At 45.8% G+C, this 19,686-nt stretch overlaps 1 protein-coding gene across 8 annotated transcripts in view; it reads left to right on the top strand.

Moving 5' to 3' along the window:
• The window catches only part of MLPH (melanophilin), an 86,519-nt gene that overhangs the window by 42,715 nt on the left and 24,118 nt on the right, over positions 1-19,686 (top strand). For 5 of the 8 annotated variants that reach the window (XM_073306768.1, XM_073306762.1, XM_073306767.2 and 2 more), the window contains 5 exons: positions 611-739; positions 3,353-3,554; positions 5,813-6,030; positions 14,746-14,829; positions 17,440-17,628. In XM_073306768.1, coding sequence (XP_073162869.1) covers positions 611-739; positions 3,353-3,554; positions 5,813-6,030; positions 14,746-14,829; positions 17,440-17,628 — 822 coding nt within the window. The remainder of the gene's footprint in view (positions 1-610; positions 740-3,352; positions 3,555-5,812; positions 6,031-14,745; positions 14,830-17,439; positions 17,629-19,686) is intronic. The other 3 variants (XM_073306763.1, XM_073306765.1, XM_073306764.1) reach the window with 3 other exon arrangements.

Here is a 19,686-nt window from a genome sequence, read left to right as displayed (position 1 = left end):
ACCGAAAGATCATAGAATCATAGAATATCAGGGTTGGAAGGGACCTCAGGAGGTCATCTAGTCCAACCCCCTGCTCAAAGCAGGACCAATCCCCAATTAAATCATCCCAGCCAGGGCTTTGTCAAGCCTGACCTTAAAAACTTCTAAGGAAGGAGATTCTATCACCTCCCTAGGTAACGCATTCCAGCGTTTCACCACCCTCCTAAATCATTGAATTCTTAGGGAGTCTTTCCATTCACTTCAAAGCACACTGGAACAGACCTTGCTCATCGGATCCACACCAATATTGGATATCATTCCCATTCTCATTTACACATCTACTCTTTAAATAGGAAGAAATGTGATCCACATTCTGCCCTCAACCACCCAGACAGCTCCACTGACGTGTCAGCAGGGTTGCATGGCAGAAAGAGAGAGCAACATTCGATCCATAAATACAATTAGGCAAACCAGTAATGTCAGATCTGTAGCCAGTAGAGAAGAAAAGACACAACCAGTAACATAGGCAGAGATAGATCGTTATGGGCTGAAAGAGTCATCAGACCCCTTTTTAAAGACTAGTTGTGTTTACACTGAATTTTTCTTTCTTCCACTTTCTATGCTTTCTAAGATGCGCAAGACAAAGCGTCTGCTGTCTGTTCATCCCTTTGATTTTGAACTGGACTCAGAATATTCTGCTCAATCACGTCGTCAATCTTTGCAGCTTTCTCAGGCTCCGGTCAACCAGGATGGCCACCAGGTATGGGGAGGTGGTTGAGGACTGCTGTTCTCTCGTTCCTTGCTCCCTTCCTTTCTTGTCTTCCACTGTCCAGCTGCTTGGAGTTTCCAAAGGTATGATGTTGATTAGCTTTTCCCCCTTGCTTTTTTTTCTGCCACATAGACCTTACTCCTGATGGCCATGAATCAGAATGCGGATAGTGAATTGGAGTGAGGACTCAAGTTGCAGTGGGGGAGGTTTAGATTGGATATTAGGAAAAACTTTTTCACTAAGAGGGTGGTGAAACACTGGAATGCGTTACCTAGGGAGGTGGTAGAGTCTCCTTCCTTAGAGGTTTTTAAGGTCAGGCTTGACAAAGCCCTGGCTGGGATGATTTAACTGGGAATTGGTCCTGCTTTGAGCAGGGGGTTGGACTAGATGACCTTCTGGGGTCCCTTCCAACCCTGATATTCTATGACTGGTGAGCTAGGATGGCAGGAGATTTGGAAAAGATTGTGTCCTCTGGTCTCATTTTCTTCTGGGTTTAATTACTTGTTTTTAAATTGGCCCCTGCAGGAATCGGATAAGTCTCTGTTTCTTTGCAATCCCACATGAACATAGGCTCCGTTCATTTCTAGCCTCAGTGGAAAGGGATAAAGTTGGCTTCTTGTGGTTCCAGCTAGCTGCTCTTGCTAGAGATGGCGAGCAAGGCAGGCTGGGAATTGTAGTCCTTGTATCCACAATTGTAGTACTGGGTACTGTCAAAGTCTGCTGAGGAAAGGAGTGGGAAATATGAAGACTCTTTTCTCCCTGTTCTGTGGGAAACCTGAAGGGAGCGGAGGTGCTTCTCTAAGTAGGACGGGCATATAACCAACACACATCTGTTTTCTCTGTAATTTTGTTCCTGTGTTTACACTGAGGCAGGCCCCTCTGGGGAGGAGCTGAGGCCATCTAAAAAGACTGATCCATAAAGTCTTGACAAGCAAAGCTGTTCTTATTGTTCGCAAAACTCCTGGGGCCTGGCTCTCCTAATTGGCTTGGCCTGTCACAGCAAGCCACATGGAGATTGACCTTCTGAAAAAGAGAGGGAATTGTATGGGTAGCGGAAGATTTCCCAAAGCTAAAAAACAACAATTTTGCATAATTATTGCATAACAGTTGTGCAGAAGAGTACAAAACCAGCTTCATAATACGTCGATACTTCTTCCGGTCATCAGTGGCTGTTACCAGCCATTGCAAACTGAGAGATGTTAGTACAGTAGAACCTCAGAGGTAGGAACACCAGAGTTACAAACAGACCAGGCAACCACAGCCCTCATTTGGAACGGGAAGTATGCATTCAGGCAGCGGCAGAGACTAAAACAAACAAAAACCAAATACAGTGCAATACTGCCTTAAACATAAACTACTACAAAAATAAAGGGAAAGCAGAATTTTTTTTCTGTATAGAAAAGTTTCAAAGCTGTACTAAGTCGATGTTCAGTTGTAAACTTTTGAAAGAACAACCGTAACGTTTTGCTCCGAGTTACGAACATTCCGGAGTTACGAACATTCCGGAGTTACGAACAACCTCTGTTCGTGAGGCGTCCCTAATTCTGAGGTTCTACTGTACCTAGATTGAACAACACACCCAATGACTGTGAAAGTCACACCTCGACCTAGCATGTACAACATAAGAGATTCTTCTTCCGTCCCCAGACCTGAAGAAGAGCTCTGCATAGCTCTAAAGGTTTATCTCCACCAACAGAAGTTGGCCCAAGAAAAGACATTATCTCACCCACCTTGTCCTGTCATAAAAGATCCATGTATTCTACTTGATGCACAAAAAAGCAGCGTCTCTTGCTTGATGTCCAAAAGGCAGACAGAGTTTTTCTGAAATGTTCCGAACTGACTTGCACACAGGCTAGTGGTGTGCAAACCTCAAAAGTAAAGAGTAGTGGTTCAATTTGTACAAGAGCCCAGATGTTTGGGTGCTGATCTCAGCCTTAATTCACACCGTGCAGACTTCATGGAGTTGCAGGACTGGATAATCCATTCTTGCTTCTGGTTAAGTCAGAAATACTGAGTTGCCTTTTTTTTCTTTTTCCTGCTACCTCATCACTTAAAACCCGTCTCCTGGGTAGAACCAGAAAGTGCTGAGAAATGTAACAATAACTTTTTAGTTGAAAAGTCAACCAAACCTGGGAGTTTTCAAACTCCAAAATAAGTTTGATACAGCTTTTGGGGCAAACCGTGTAGGTTGGTTCTAGCCTGTCTTTGTGAAGGAGTGTGCTTGTAGCCTATGAGAAAATGACTCTCTTTAAGAACCATCTGAATATAACCAGGGTTTTGGGAGCCACATTATTGTTTATTCAGTAAAAGGACTTGACATTTTAAAAACATAGACACATGGGCTGAGATTTTCAAGGCTGCTTAGGGGATTGTGATGCCCAATTCCAATTAAAACTAATGGCAGTGGGGTGTACTAATTCCTTAGGCAAGCATTTCAAATCCCATCCACTTTTAGGTCTTGGTTCAGGAATTGGAACTAGAAAGTTGATCCACTAATTCACTGGTGGGGAAAAATAACCTGAAAATATTTTGCTTGAAAGTGGGTTATGGGGAAAGGGACACACTGCTTATTTATAGGTACTGACCCATGTCCTCTCTTCTCAGTCATTCCCGGATTTCCCTGATGCTGGCGAGGACACCTCCCAGAAGGAGACAATGGTTGCTGAAGCAGACCTGGCTGCAGTGTTCCACCAGATCCTTCAGGAGCAGGGACAACATATGACCCCTCCAGAGCAGGAGTTTAGCACCGAGGTCCGGCTGACAGTGAACTCACGAAGGAAGAGCCTGGAAAGGAATCCCAAACCTGGTAGGCTACACTGACCAGTGTCCTGTCCCATTTGAGGAAAAGCAGCTGGGCCAGCAGTTCTAACAGAATGGAAATGTTAATGGTTCCAGACTCTTAAAAAATAACTAAACTACTAAAACACACAGGGCCTGACTTTCAGGTGCATAACCGTCCATCTGATTTGCACATGCAAATCCGCTTATGTAGCTAGCTGGTCATTTGGGCATAAGCAACCGATCATCCTGGCTCCAAAGCAAGGAATGCCACCTTCCGAATCACCAGCCTCACTCCCTGCGGCGCTCTGGGCTGTGCGAGGAGGTCTCTCAGGTCTACCTTGCTTAGCGTGTCAGATGAAATTGAAAGCCAAAGTAGCCTTGCTTCAGGCCTGAGTGCAGCCACATTTTAACTTGCTCAGCCAGATTCCCATCTGGTGTAAATCATCCTAGTTCTAATGAAGTCAGTGGAGCACTGCTGATCTACACCAGATGAGGATTTGGCCACCGTGGCAGAGCAGTGGCTCAGTTGCGTATGGCATGATGACAGCTTATGTCCTCATTTTCAAGTTGTGCATCAAATGTACTCATTTAAAGTGTACTGTCATGCTTAAATCTGTTTGGGGAGATTTCTCTAGCTCCGGAGCCTGGTGCAATCAAACCCTCTCCTGAGAGGATCAGGAGTTTATGGATACTATAAGTACTCTAGCGAATGAGATTAAAGAAAACAAATTCTTCTTTCACTAATGTGCTTTCTCCTACCAGGGTAACAAAGCAAAATGTGCATGGTGCATAGCTTAAACATGGGCTGTCCTAAAATATAATCTCCCGTGTGTTTTTAATGTGTTGGCTGGATTTATTTACACCCAGGTGACTGTGACCACTGAGATTAGCCGAACTAGAGGTCAATAAAATGGAGGTACTATATAGAATAAAAATAACACTCTGGAACTGACTTAAAAAGCATTTAAAAAGGCTTTTATTCATTTCTCCCAGGTTTGAGGCCTGATCCAAAGTGCACTGAAATCAATGGAAAAATTCCCTTTGACTTCATTGGTTTTCAGATTAGGTTTTCTGAGCTCAGCTCCCAAGACTAGTGAAAATGTAGACTCTTTACTGTCTGGTAGGTGAAGTCCTTGATCCACCCACAGCTGTGGTTATTCACACTTCCCTGCACTGCCCCGACATCTTGTTCTGGAGAGTTCGCCTGTGGGGAATCATTCCAGTCCTTGGTCTTGGTACTGAGCCTGCCAGCAACGGTGTCAGTTGGGCAAGTGGGTCTTGGGATGTGGACCTGTCTCCACCAGGAACCAGGCTGAGACCACCAATGAATGTCACATACATGAGGGAAGTAGCTGCTAGATAGAACTCAGTCAGCAGCTACCTGGGCTGGATTTGAACCCGTGAATATAGCAGTGAAAAGTTCCCTAGACCATTGTCAATCCGCTAAGTAGTCCAGCTGCCTCACTGAAGTCCTGTAAGATGCTTTTCACTGTGAGATAATACTTTCCCCCATAAAGCACCTTTTGGGTGAGGGTCTCTTAATTAAGTCTTGCAAAAACCCTAAGTGGGACGATTCCTAGTTTAACTGACTGGAAAGCAGAGGCACAGAGTGGTACTGTACATACACATAGCAAGAGACGGTTCCTGTGTGCTCTGATCGTTAGACCACGCTCCATCCAATGTAGCATAGAAACTGTAATGTCAATCCTGTTTGTTCTGAGCACTCGAATTATTTTAAACTGGGTTTCGAGCCCCACTGATATATCTGCTCTCTTAAATGTTACCTCTGGATAACAACCCCCCCGTAGCCCCGATGAAACAGTTGTTTTTCAATGCCTACATGATGCAGTTCACTGAAAGTAAGGGATTTCTGACACACGCCTTGAATGAGCTCAGGGGCTTTATATCGAAGCGTTTCGTAGCTTTCTCTTTGCTGGCGTGAAAAGCCCTCTAACTTTGTTACCTGAAAGCTTGGCGTGGTGAGTATAGGACACTATGGGTATTCTCGCAGAGGATGCATTCGTTTTTGCTTTGAATAAGCTATTGCTGTTAGAATATCCACTGCTACAGTTTGGAAAGGGAAGAACTTGTCAGCTCTTCTAACGAGGCATCACAGTGTGATTTATTTAGCAGGCTTGTGAGCGTCTGGTCTGAGGAACTGATACAAAGTCCACTGAAGTCACTGGTGTTCTGTAAAGCTATTTAGTGCTTTTTCCTAACGTTGCTGTTTCCTTTTTCACCTCCCCTCACCCATCCTTCCGCGGGCTTTTCCTGAAACCTAAGATGATAATCCCTGCCCTGAGCCTCCAGTGAGTCGAACCCGTTCTGTCCCCAAAGGCAGCCCATGGAACAAGCAGCACCGACCCCAGTACTCGGCGGATAGGGACACCTCCGATGAGGACGTAAAGGGAGCCCAGAAGATACCTGTCTGCCAGCCCCATCACATGAAACGCCGAAACAGAGCCTCCTCCCAGGAGAATATAAACCACTCCGGAAATCAGGTAACAAAGGGATTTTAAACCATTCCCAGTAACTTGTATGATCTGTTCCGTGGCTGAGACTCTGCAACCTAAGTCACCTTTGAAAGAGAATGGTTCAGGCAGATAGGTCTCATAAATGGTGGCTCTGGTACAGTGAAATAATAATCTTCTCCAGCGCTGGACTAGCTGCTCTGATGGATGGTGAGAGGGCAGAGAGAGCACACTGTATGCAATCAAGAAAGCAACTGCAACTGCCTGTAAAACCAAGGGATCAGTCCAGCAGCACAGGGGCACTCCAGCCACACCCACTGATCCCACTCACAAGCCCTATGCTAGGGGCCAAGAACGGTGTGGCCTGGAGTAGATATACCAGAGAGTCCACCACTGCAGAGAGAATCCCCAGGAGACTGGCTAAGTTGGTTTTGCAGCCCCTTTGCATTGCCAGAGTAGTGAAAGGAGCTGTAACTTTGGCTATGACTACACTACCGCGGTAAATCGACCTATGCTACACAACTCCAGCTACGTGAATAACGTAGCTGGAGTCAACGTACCTAAGGTCTAGTTATCATGGGGTCTACACTGCGGGGGGGGGGGGGGGTCGATGGGAAAAAATCTCCCTGTCGACTTACCTTACTCTTCTCATCAGGGGTCGACTGGAGAGTAATCTGCAGTTGATTTGACGGGTCTTTACTAGACCCGCTATATCAACTGCCAGTGGATCGATCTCAGAGCGTCAATCTTGGCTCTAGTATAGACCTGCCCAGAGTCTAGGATCTGTCTCTTAAGATATTTTCCCGGTACCATTTTATGGCTGGCTGGCACCTAACTATTCATATCCCATGCCACATTGTGGGCCACGTTCTGCTCTCAGATCCAGAAGGGAAGCGGGTTGATTCCATTGCGGGTTGCACCAGTGTAACCAGGTGTGGTTCTGGAAGTGCACATTTAAAGCCTATCAATGCTCCCGAGTTATGTGCCTGGGCAGAGAGAGACCAGGCCCTTCTATCTCTGTCCCCTTCTTTACACGGAACATTGCTGGGCCTATCGTCGTTTCCCCACTCCATCCTATTCGCCGTGACGTTTTTTTAGTTCAGCAAGAAGAGGAAATGGAGTTCTACTTCACGCTCCATTTAGCTGTAATAAAAAGCCCAGCCTGTTCCATTTAGTCTATAAGCTGCCTGTAGTTTCCTATGCACCTGAAAAAGGCTTTAGCCTTGGAGTGGAATAGCTGCTCACCTTCGTGATCCTCTTCTTCTTTTGTCTCTCTTGGAGTGTTCCAATGGCATTTGGAAACAGTCACTCTGACTCATCTCATACCTTTGATCAGTGATCCCAAGGAGAAAAGCTGCAAATGTTGCTTATTTTAGGGTGGGGGGAAGGGAGTTAGATTTCTTCCCCCTGTATTGAAGGTTTTAAACAGATTACAAAACCGCAGGTTGATTCAGCAGAAAACCTTGCTTATCCACTAAACAAAAGCACACGGTGGTATTTGAACAAGCAAACGTGCAATTAACATACAGGCCAATTTCTAAGCTACATTTACAAGAAGTGGACATGTCTGGGTTCTTTGCACATCCTAAATATCAGCTGCATTCAGTGGGTGTCGAGGGGTGGGCAACAAATGTGCACTCTGACCCTAGGAGCATGAAAGCTGAGGCTTACATGTTGAAAGCTAGTTTTAAACAAAACTGTGCTTTCCCTCCTCTTCCTAAGTTCCTTCAATGCCTTTTGTAAGTAGTGACTGTCCTTCGTTTTACATTAAATGATAAAACATGAACTGGATATATGTATCCACATGGAATGAACACAGTACGTTACCGTGGGCAAGTAGGGACAAATTCCGCTTTCGTATACAGCCACGCTGGCTTATTGACTTCAAAACAATACTCGGATCAGTGTGACAGTTTATTGAAAAAGGAAAGACTTAAACCTAAAAGAGAAAAACCACACACTTACTACAAAATAGCTTTTCTGGAAATGACTAGAAAATGTGAATTATAATAATCCCTAGCTCTTCTCTAGCACTTTTCATCAGCAGAGCTCAAAACAGCTTTGGAAAAAGAGGGCAGGATCCTGATCCTCATTTTATATATAGGAAACTGAGGCACAAAGGGACTTGCCCAAAGGGTCACTCAGCAGGCCAGTGGCAAAACTGGGAATAGCACCCAGGTGTCCTGAGTTCCAGCCACGTGATTTATTTACTAGGCCACACTGCTTCCCCGTAACAAAGCAGATCCTGGGGTCCAACACACAGCAACAGTTTTTAGGTACAGCTGGCCAAGAATCTTTGACAAAACTTGCAATTTTGGCACATGTCTTCATAAAAATGACTACAAATTTCAATGGGAAAAAAGATCTAATAATTTCAGCAACCATTTTCAAATTACATCCTGTTTTTCAACCAGCTCTACTCTTCGGGGAAAAATTACCTGCTTGAATACACCTTTCTGTTTTTTAGAGGAAGAATTGTTCAACCAAATATTATTTTCAGGCCAAAAAGCCTCTGAGGAAAAATGGGGAACAACCACTTTTCATACTGGAGAACAAATGGGCTGGCCTGAAAAAGCGGTAAGATGGTATCACAAAGCTCACCTGGGATCACCACTGATAAAGCTTTCCAGAGCAGCCTTTAAGCCAGAGGAGTCAAACTCGTCTGCCTATAGCAGTCAGGAGATCTAGCAATGTCATGCCCATCAATAAGAGGTGCACAGCTAAGTCTTGCAACATTGTCCTAGCGTTTATCCATAATGCCCTAGTCTAACTGCTCTGATGATAACATAGAGTGGCCAACTTTCTAAAGTCTGAAAACTGGATGCCCCTGCCTCACCTCTTGCCTCTGAGGCCCTGCCTCCGGCCCCACCTCTTCCCCCAAGGCCCCGCCCCTCCCGCTCACTCCTCTCCCCCTGTCGCTTGCTGCTCTCCCCCTCAACTCCAGCGTGAGCAGCCCCAAGGGACTTGCAAACCCCAGCTCCCGGGCGGGCTGGGAGTGCAGGTCAGAAGAGCACTGTGGCCACGCAGGTGCAGCCAGGCAGCCCTGCTGGGGAGCTAGGATGTAGCCCCCCACCTGCCCCCCTTTGCACTGCCTGCCCTCAGGGCCGTCCTTACCCATACACAAAGTACGCAGCTGCGTAAGGAACCAGGAAATTTGGGGCATGCTGCTCCAGCCCCTGCCCCGCCTCTTCCCCATGACCCCCACCCCTGCTCCGCCCCAGCCCCGCCTCCACTCCCCTGAGAAATGCAGCAGGGCCGGCCCCAGCCTCGCCGACAGTGAGTGCAGGGGGGTGGTTCCCTCCTGCCCCCCAAGCCAGCCCTGCCCCCGCGGAGGCTGGGGCCCCAGACACGCACCCCATGGGGGGGCTGCATAGGGCCCCAGAATAGCTAGGGACAGCCCTGCCTGCCCTGCCCAGCAGCCCCCTTCCTCGCCCGCTCGCACCCTCCCTGCCCTGGAGCCGCCTGAGAGCTCGGCCAGGGGAAGCGCCGGCTGCCAGGGCAGCTCGAGTTCCTTCCCTCCCGGGGAACGTTCTATGCCTGCTGAGAGCCCTTACCCCACTCGCCGTGGGTCCCCCACTGTCTTCTGCCCCAGCCCCGCAAGCCAGGCTCTGCAAAGGGGCCGCCTGCGGCCCGAGCTGATGCGCGCATGCTGCCGAGGGAGCTGCCACTTCAGGGCCGGGCAACAGGCTGCCACTTCCCCCCCTGCCTGCCGTAACCAGCCTTTTAGTGTCCGGTCAGTACATCTGACCGGACTCTGCCAGGTTCCCTTTTCAACCGGGCTTTCCGGTCAAAAACCGGACACCTGGCAACCCTGAGCCCACAGTAGTGATGACTCCTTTTGCAGATAATTAGGTTGATCCTACAAAGTTGATCCTACTTAGTCCTACCACAAGTGCAGGGGACTGGACTAGATGACCTCTCGAGGTCCCTTCCGGTCCTATGATTCTATGAAACACCATCATAAAGTATTGCCAACCCCAAATGTTCAAAAAATTGAGTGTAAGGCCAGAAGGAACCATCTCACTTCCTTTATAGCACAGGCCCAATAATTTAATCCGTTAGTTACCCCTGTATTGAGCCTAATAACTTGTGTCTGACTAAAGCATTGCTTCTAGAACAGCATCCAGTCTTAATCTGAGATCTTCAAGAGATAGAGAGTCCACAATTTTCTTTGGGTAGTTCGTTCCAGGGGTCAATCATCCTCACTGGGAAAATTAACCAAAACAAAACTGTGCCTTATTGTAATCATGAGTCAGGACCCCAAAATCATGACAATGGCTTAAAAATCATGAGATTCTTAATAAAAGTTGGGGTGGAGGATTCCTGCTATTCCTCTGGTTTTTCGAGTCTTTGAGGGCAGGAACTCTTTTCTTCAGGCTTTTTCTGCATCCCTGAGGACTAGAAACTTTTTTTTTTAATTAAAATAGAGATTCTCACATAATCACCTGAATCCAGGAGCTGGGGCTTTAAGGAAAAACATTAGCAATCATGAGACCTGTGAAAAGATTATGAGAGTTGGCAACACTGGAATCATGGATAAGCATAGTTGGTCTCTGTTTAGGGCCCAGTCCTTGCCGCATTGAAAATGGTGCTAAAACTCCCACTGACTTCAGGAAGAATAGAAACCACTATTGTAATTTATTTTTATAACAGAATATTTACCACTTCCCCACTGTTTCCCTCCAAAAATTCTCCGAGTCCCATGTGTTTCAATGGAGTTAAATGCTCCTGGTTTTCTCCTCAGATGTCTTTCTTCATATCTTTCTAATGTTCACACAACTTAGGGATGGTCCAAACCCCCAGGAAGTCAGTGGGTATTGAATCAGGCCCAAAGTGAACAGAATGCATAATGGATGAACCAGTCTTCTGGGATACTTGTATGTAGAATACCCTTGTCGCCTGTTCCCAATACAGGGAAGAGAGGTGATACCATGTGCAAATGCCAACCAAAAGCAAAGCAAACAAGAAACATAGGGGTCCCTGAATTAACCAAACCCCCAAATTCTGGAAGGTTTCAGATGTCTCCTGACTCTTCATAGGATAATTGAGGTTTTGGCGGCAGATCCTCAGCTGGTGTAAATTGTCCTAGCTCCGTTGAAGTCACCAACTGAGCAGCTGTCCTCTACTGTTTGTTTGTGGTTTTAAAAAAAACTTTAGTGCTGAGAGGTTGTCTGCCAGCCCTCATCATGCAGCCAATACAGCAACATTATAGCTCCTAATGGAGATTTATGGAGGACGCGCCAGCCTGAGTCTAACTGGTGTTGCATATACTAGGTTCTAATAAATTGGGCAAAGCCTAAGGACTAATCTGATTGTACCTTGAACTTGCCTGACTGAGTCTTTGCAGTTTTACAGCATGGCTCTGGGTAACCATATTACTGCTTAAATAGCTCAGTAGACCCCCGATAGCGCTTGGGGCTGAATTGTGCTCTCAGTTATACTCCTGTAACCTCAGTGTCCTACGTGGGGCGGGGTGGCTGTAACTGAGGGCAGAATCTGGGCCCTTGGGAGGGTTTGGTTCTCAGGGGGAGAGTGCATCAGCGCAGACCTAGAGGCTGACCCAGTCTCACTTCACGTTGTGGCTAGCTTGTATTAAAACTTTTAGAGCTTGGACAAACAACCTCTGGTATCCCCAAGGAGCCCTTTCAATAGCATTATCGATTTATATAGGGGTTCTTTGTGATCTGACCTTTCTAACCCAATGTATTGCCTCATCAAAGCAACACTCCCACTTGGACTGTTAAAACAAGGGCGTGTGGCTTTGCCCTCTCTTCTGGATTCCCTTCTCGAAGCAGATGGTCAAGCTGTAGCCTTATGTAGAGTAATGAGTTACTTTAATTACCCACCCCAAGGTGAGGGCTTACACCTACTTTAACCTGTGAGAGTTCAGCCCCCAGATCAACTACAGTACAGAGGTTATCAATGGATGGGGAACCAATGACGCGTAACGGAGATTAACCGGTACTCTTTCTTTAATAATTGCCTTTCTTAACCAAGAAAACAACATACACATGCTGGAGTCTGGTAAAGGAGAGCGTACAATACAGAACGTCTAGCATTTTCCCGACACACACCATCCTTTGCGGAAAAAACGAGATTTAGTCATCATCCTCAGCATCATCCTCACCACCACCATCATCTGCATCACCAGTGGTCACCATCCTGGTATCTCCCAAGGCAGGCAGGCAAGCCAGGATACAGTTTTTACAATGTGTTACACCGACGCCCATTGACGGTAGCATGTATTTATGAGGGTTTTAACCACGTTTCCTTATTTGAACTTCCCCACCCCAGTACTTTTGGGGTGCCCCTTTTCCAAAAGGCTAGCTTGTTCGTTCCCCTTGATGTCACTTTATCACAATAGTCACAGGCAAGTTACCTTAAGGAGGTTTTTAACATTTCATCCCAACTACTAAGGGTCGTCTTGTGGTGTCTACTGAGCTCTCATAGACATTATTATCCAAACTCAGCAGTTATTTTCAAAACATCAGCATATCACAAACATTGATACAAGCTTAGCAGGTTTACTATTAATTTACTTATGCTAACTTATCTTTATAATATAGCAAATTTCTCCTAAGGCCTAATTTGGCTAAGTTAAATATTATAGCCTGTAGGTTTCTTGCATTTCAGCTTTAAACCTTAAGCTATCTTTTACCTATCAAGTACGTCTCTCATATCCATCTCTTCTAATGGATTAATTTATTAGTGACACAGCTGCAAGTCTCAGCCTGCTTATTGGCCGTGGTGTGATGTAAGCGCTGGTCACATCAGATCCAACAGGGTTTACTGAGACTTCACTTTAGAAATTATTGGATTACTGCCTCTATGTGGATTTAATGCTACTAAAGGTGCTTTCTGTTAAGGATGGTAATTACAGTAGTCTGCTCTGAAGTACCCATTTTTTTACATTCATCTACTGAGCTTACGTTATTCTTTTAAACAGACACAGCCACTCCAAGTTCTTGTGAGGATCTAATTAATCATCTATTAACAAATACAAAAGTGGCATGAAAAGAAAGAAGGAAGTGTTAAAAACACACACACATTTCTCTTGTTTCATGTACTGGCCATTCATCTTTTAATGGGATGCATCTGATGAGAACAGGCTATGACGTGGAGAAGATTGTCATTTCCATTTAGAACAAGTTTTCATCTTTTTTTTTCTACCTAAAAAAAGGCTTTTAGAAGGAAATATAATTATTTACCGAAAGCATTGGTTTCCTTTGAAATGTTCCCATTTTTATTTATTTATTTATTTTTATTAAATGAACATTTTCATTTTGGCCTTTGAACATCAAAAAAGTATTTGTCTTTGATTTTCAGTTTTTGAGTTTTCTGTCCTCTTTTCTCCACTCCCCCCCCCCACCCCCTTTTCTTCACCGGACAGAGCAGCCAAAAATAAATAAATAAAACTGAAAAACGTTTGGGTTTTGAAAACCAAAAATGAACATTTTCATTTAATTGAAAAATCAGAAAATTTCAAAGGGAACACTTCTGTGCGTGGTTTTCCATTCAAAAAGTGTCATGGTGAATAGTTACCTTCTTTCCTTGGTGTATTAGAGAGAGGCTGATGAGGTGCTAGCTGGCTGAAAGATTTATCAATGGGACATGGAACCTGGCCCAGACTTGAATCAGACCCAGTCTGTTAATGAACATAAAATGATTTTCTTTCTGAGACCATTCACTTCCCAAGGGGCAATAATAATGGTTTGATGCTCTCAGTCAATGACAGGCTGGTGTCCACATCATAAAAACAGAAGGTCAGCTAAAAAAATGCACTGTGCAGCAGGAAATCCAATTGGTGGGGTAACACCTCTACTGCAACAGGGCTCAGGGAAAAGGGTTCAGGAAACACCAGCAACACAATGGAGCATCCAATGTCCTGACTGACCAACAGGCAAACCCTGCATCAGGCAAGCTGCCCTCCCTCCCTATCCTCTCTCTCTCTGATATTGGCATTTCCAGTCTAAGTTTGCCATGAAAATTCAGGTGGAACAAATCCAAGGGCATCTGAAAGGCATATAATTTTTCCTACCTCATTCTACACCAAGCCCCTTGACTTGTATTCTTGAGTAGATAGAGCTATGCAAATAACTGGTGTTTTGGTTCACTGGCAATTTTCTGGAAACTGAGGGGGAGACAATGGTTTTAGGCCAACCCAAAAACTACTTTTTTAAAAAAAGTTGATCAAAATGAGAAGTTGAAAGAAAAATTAATTTCAGATTGAACAAAACGTTGAGTTCAACCTACAATGAAAAGTTGGGGTTTGATTTGAAGTGGGGTGTTGTTTTTTTAACAGTTTAAATCATTTAGATAAAATGGAAATTTGAAAAAGGAAGTCATTTCAAACTAAAAAATCAAACCAAGCATGTCAAAACAAAGTGTTTCAGGGTTTGCTAAAAAAAATTTTCTATTTGACTGAAAGGACATGATGAAATTGACATGAATTTGTGAAATGTTTCAGTCAACCCGAATCTGCATTTTTCTTCCCAAAAAAAAGTTTTGGCTGAAAAATTTGGCCATCTCTACTCGGGATTCCCTTAGGCCCTTTTGAAAACCACACCCATTGTCTTTCTATTAGTGATCTGTTCTGTATTTCATGCTTAGCCAGGGGCACTGGTGGTGGGCTCTGTTCTATACCACATTCTCCATTCTGTGGATTAGATCTGCCCTGGACTGTATTCTCGCCCTGGTGGTGGGGTCTGTTCTATACTGTATCCCTTTCTCTCTCCTCTCCCATAGATATTTGAACTCAACAAACGCATGTCAGCTATTGAACGCATGCTGAACCGTCTGGAGGAAAGAATCCTGGTGCACTCAGAAGAGGTAACAGTGCCAAGTTGGGGGGCTATGCACAACAGGCGAAAGTATTTCCTTTCGCAGTCTCCCCAAACTCCTTTGAAGCAGCTTGCGTTGCATCGTCAGGAGACGTGGCTCCCACTTACACAGGCAGTAGACAAGAAATCTGCTGTACAACACAGCACCTGGGGAGGAGAGGTGCTTCTGGAGACACAAGGTATATGTAGGAGGTGGATAGTGCCGCTGGCTGCATCAGTGAGTATGTCTGCACTGCAGTCAGGAGGCCTTGCACTGCTTACTGCCCGGGTACGTACGCAGGGTTCCAGGCAGGCTTGTAGGGAGGCAGCTGCTCCACCACGCCATGCTCCCATTCTAGCTTGATTAAAGCTAACTGCTGTACTGCTATCACATCTCCCGATTGCAGTGTAGACACACCCAGTAAGTCAGGGTGCCCTGCATGCCACAGAAGTGGTGGCCAAAAGGACAGGGATGAAGTCGTTTGTTTAAATACTGGGATGTTGATTGCACCAATAGACAGACTAACATATAACCCAACTCCCCAAGGTGTTTAGTTCTGTCCCTCCCCAAACGTACACCAGCACCTACCACAAACTTTAGTCTCTCTGGAGCTTCCTGAAAGAGGAACAGAACTTTCTGCCCAGGAGGATACAGCATTGGTTGGTGAGTGTGCATCTTTCCATTGATAGAAAGGTCCTCGAGCTCCATGAAGGCTAATATGATTTTCAAATGGCAGATGATTCTTCTTTTTAACCATTTATTTTAACCTTTTAGACCCTTGTCATTTTTCAGGTTGTAAGTCTCATCAGAAAACTGAATGTAATGATAACCATTCATTTTCCAAACATGCCACTGGTATTCCGACAGGTCCTCAAATTAGCTCCACTTCGGTCCTTTCTCTGCACAAACAAGTCTGTTTGTTTTATTTATACTGGTCTAAGCAATGTTCCTGTATGTGTGTAAATGCTTCCAGAATGGATGAGAATGCTGGGGTTACGACACAGGAATCCATGGCTACGTTAAATGTAATAATCGGTGTGTTGTGAGTAGCAGATTCTAATTGAGAAGGACATTTGTCTTTTCCATGTGATTGCCCTTGTTTCAATGGCCATCAAGGAAGAAGATCAATTTAATTTTAAATTCTGTTGTGACATTGAATCAGCTGGTGCATCGGTAGGTCACTTAGTGCTAATTTGAGTTTCCAATTTTAGGATATTTAGGCACTTTGCTTCCTTTACGTGCGATCATGCAGTTAATTTATATGACATTTGATAGCTCAGTAGAAGGGACAAAAGCAATTATGAAGATTCATGCAGGTCTGGCTTGAATGGGGGGGTAATTTCTCCCTGGTTAAAATGAAAGATGGGTTCAAAGTGAAAAGTTTGGCGCTTGCTCCAGATCCAAACGTCATCAAAATTTGGGGGTGTTAGAATCCAAGATTTAAATGCGGTGCCTCTCTAGATCAAAGAAATTTACTTACCATTTTTCAGCTAGCTCTGCTGTGTTGGCCTTTTGATTTTTGTTTTTCCTTGGTGGAAAATTTTGATTTTTTTCAGCACAAATTTGAATACCAACATATTTTGGTCAAAAACTAAAATATTTTGATTTGGTTGGGAATGCTGCCAGAGTGCCTCACAGGAGTTGTAGTTTGTATTCCTCATGCTCCTATTCTCCTCAATAGGCCAGGCTCCCCGGCCAGACTAAATCTCCCATGATGCACCACACTCTTCCCTCTTGTAGATGGGAAGCTGTGCATCATGGGAGCCTATAGCCATGCTGCATCTAGTGACAGCATTGTATTTCAGCATTTGGGTTTCAGCCAAAATATTGGTTTGGCTTTTTTTACAAAAAAAAATCAAAATCTTCTGCAGGAAGCAGAGACTTTTTTGCAAAGAAAATGTTGTTTAGTCAAAAACTCAATTTTCTGTCAAAAGTTTTGATGGAAAATTTTCAACCAGCCCTATTTATTCGGAGGTCCGTTCTTTAGGACAGGCTGCTCTAAGTTACTAGTCTGGTGCCTATCTAGCTCAGGATCTGATAGCACTGTGTGCTTCTTAGCCTGGATTCACAGATGGAGCTAACTTATTGTGGGATACAACATGCCACTTGTGTGCTCCAGCTTGTATTTGTTATGTGAGGGATGGCCCTAAACTGCCTGAAGATAGTTGGCCCCTAAGTCATCCATATTGCACGTAAAATCTGACAGGGAGTCATACCACACATGGAATCTCATGGAGGTCTGTGAGCTGGAAGACTCCAGGGTCTGGTTGTTTGAGAAGATGAGTAATAGATGCTAAGTGGTGATTATGTAACCCACCATCACGCAGTGTGGCTCTCTCTCCCATGCTAGTGGTTGGATTTCATCGATATTTATGACTCTGCACAGCCATCTCAGGTAGAGGCTTATTGCTTTTGATCCAGAGGTCCTGGGTTTGAATTCTGCTGCCAACAATCCACCCAAGAGCATTGCATTACATTTGACCAAATAAATGACCGAATAAACCCTCTCTTTTATCCTTTTGCTAGCAGAGGCATGTCACAGGAAGCCTTAAAATACCAACAAATTTCAAATTGCATGAACACCAACAGAATGAGAATTGCTTGCTTTTCTACCTCTAGTCTCCGGCCCCTGAGTCCCACACCGATCCTGATGTGGAAGAGGAGGAATTGAAGAGGAAGCTGGAAGAGTTAGCCAGCAACATCAGTGACAAAGGAGTTTCTTCTGAGGAAGAGGAGGAAAAGAAGAAGGATGAACCAAAACCAGAAATGAGCTCCTCCAGCAGTGACCCGCCCAGTGATGCTCAGAAGGTAGCATGCATCCTACCCTCTAAAACTCAGTACCATTCTCACGCCATTCTCCATGTTTCCATTTATGTTCCTAAGCTTCCCTCTGCTCTTAACGTCTTATAACTGCACCACAGTCAAGTACCTATTGACTTTTCCTACACCCCATCTTGGACACTCAGTGCTGGCACCTAAGATCTTTGCCTTTTCCCCCTGGCTGGATGCTTACATTGGAGACTAGAGCTGTTGTTCTCAATCTGTACCATGCTGGGACACACACACATCCAGCTTCCCTCCCATTTAGCAATAAGGGAAGTGCAAGGTGGCCCCAGCCCGTCCATGAGCCCCAAGTTGAGAACCCATGACTTAGGGTGGTTCATAAACCAACCCACATCATAACTGAAGCCGGGAAACTACCTGCGTTTTTCCCATCCCTAAATCTAATCGGCCACCAATGAGGGTGCATACTTTCTACTCAACAGAGACATTCATCTGGGCTTCTGAGAACAGCAAACGCTTTGCTAAAGTGCTAGTGGAGAGGGTACAAAGCCCTCCCCACTTCTTTGGAAGGTGGGGCATGGGGGGGAATGTGGTGAAGTATAATGGTGAAATCCTGCCCCCTGCCTTTGATGCAGAAGATGGGTGAAAATATGGAAGATTTGATCTCTGTTTTGTATGGGTGTGCAGTGGGGAACCTCAGTTCATTGGATGCCTCTCCCCATGATGTTCTGCAGCATCAGGGATAGTGAATTGGGAAGCAGGGAGCTGCTCTCCACAGCAGCAGCCACTCATGCAAACCCAGAGGGGCTTCCCTGTGTAAGATAATCCCAGCAGTATGAGCTCCTGCTCTGCCCTGTCAAGCGGGGCTGGGCATCAGTGAGGTGATGTTGCTGTAAGGGCTGGAGAGAGAGAGGGCTGTTATGCGGTCTGGCTCAATAATAGCTGTCAGGCGCTCTGTAAGTGCACAGTGCTAAATCAGGGAAGTGGCGGAGATGGGGCTTGAACTCAGGAGTGCCTGTCAGCTGGGCCTGTGCTAACCCACTGGGCTCAGAGTAAGACTGCACAGCCCCCCCAAAAAAAAACCCATGGCAGCGAGTCTCAGAGCCTGGGTCAACTGACTCGGTCTTGTGCTGTGGGGCTAAAAAGAGCAGTGTAGGCATCCCGCTCGGGCTGGAGCCCGGGCGCTGAAAACTGACGATGGGAGAGGGTCTCGGAGCCCAGACTCCAGCTTGCACAGGAATGTGTTCGCTGCTCTGGTTAGCCCCATAGTGCGTGTCCAAATCAGTTGACCCGGGCTCTGAGACTCACTGCTGTGGGACGTTTTTTTGAAGTGTAGATGTCTCCTGAGCAGCCTCCAGGACATAGACCCACTTCTCCCATCCCCTCCTCCTGTAGCAGCCCCTTCCCTGAGTCCCAAGCAGATTTTGCCATCAGACTGCAAATGCGGGCAGGGCGACCCAGACGTTTGGCATCTCTTGCTGTGTTGTGTCCTGTGCTGCCAGTGAAAGAACAGGAGCCCCGGGCATGGATAGTGCGGTCTCAGTGGGGACACTCAGTGTTACTGGGAGCAAATCCAGGCCCCTCCATGGTGGCACGGACCCTCCTAAAGCAGAGGTTCCTCTTGGCAATCGGGCTGGATGCGGGGATCCTGTGTGTGACAGCCCTGCTCCATATCTGCTTCCTGAAGAGCAGGTGAAGGGCTGGTGGCTGGGCAGGGCCTGAGGACCTGCTGCTGAGTAGATCCTCCAGTTCCCAGGGAGGCCTGCCTAGACTAGTCTAGCTATTAGCCCCCATAGGGAAGTACCAGCGTCCAGCCCACCCTACGCTGGGCTCAGACCCCCGTGTTGGACCGGCAGTGTATATGGTCCAGGGGTACATCAGTGATGAAAAGCCTCTGACTGGTTTTGCAATAAACCCTTCCTTGTCCTTTGCGGTGTATTGAACTTTCATGGACTGGAATCACTTTTTCACACCTAGAAAGTAGCTGTTCCATTCAGCACCGGAGCCAGGGCAGTGCAGAGATGCTCACTGACTTAACCCACCAGAGACAGAGGTCTCCAGGCCTGCTCTGGAGGAGGAGGG

The sequence above is a fragment of the Lepidochelys kempii genome, chromosome 11, assembly GCF_965140285.1.
Source record: "Lepidochelys kempii isolate rLepKem1 chromosome 11, rLepKem1.hap1, whole genome shotgun sequence".
NCBI classification, from domain to species: Eukaryota; Metazoa; Chordata; order Testudines; family Cheloniidae; genus Lepidochelys; species Lepidochelys kempii.
This window is presented reverse-complemented; position numbering and strand designations above follow the sequence as displayed.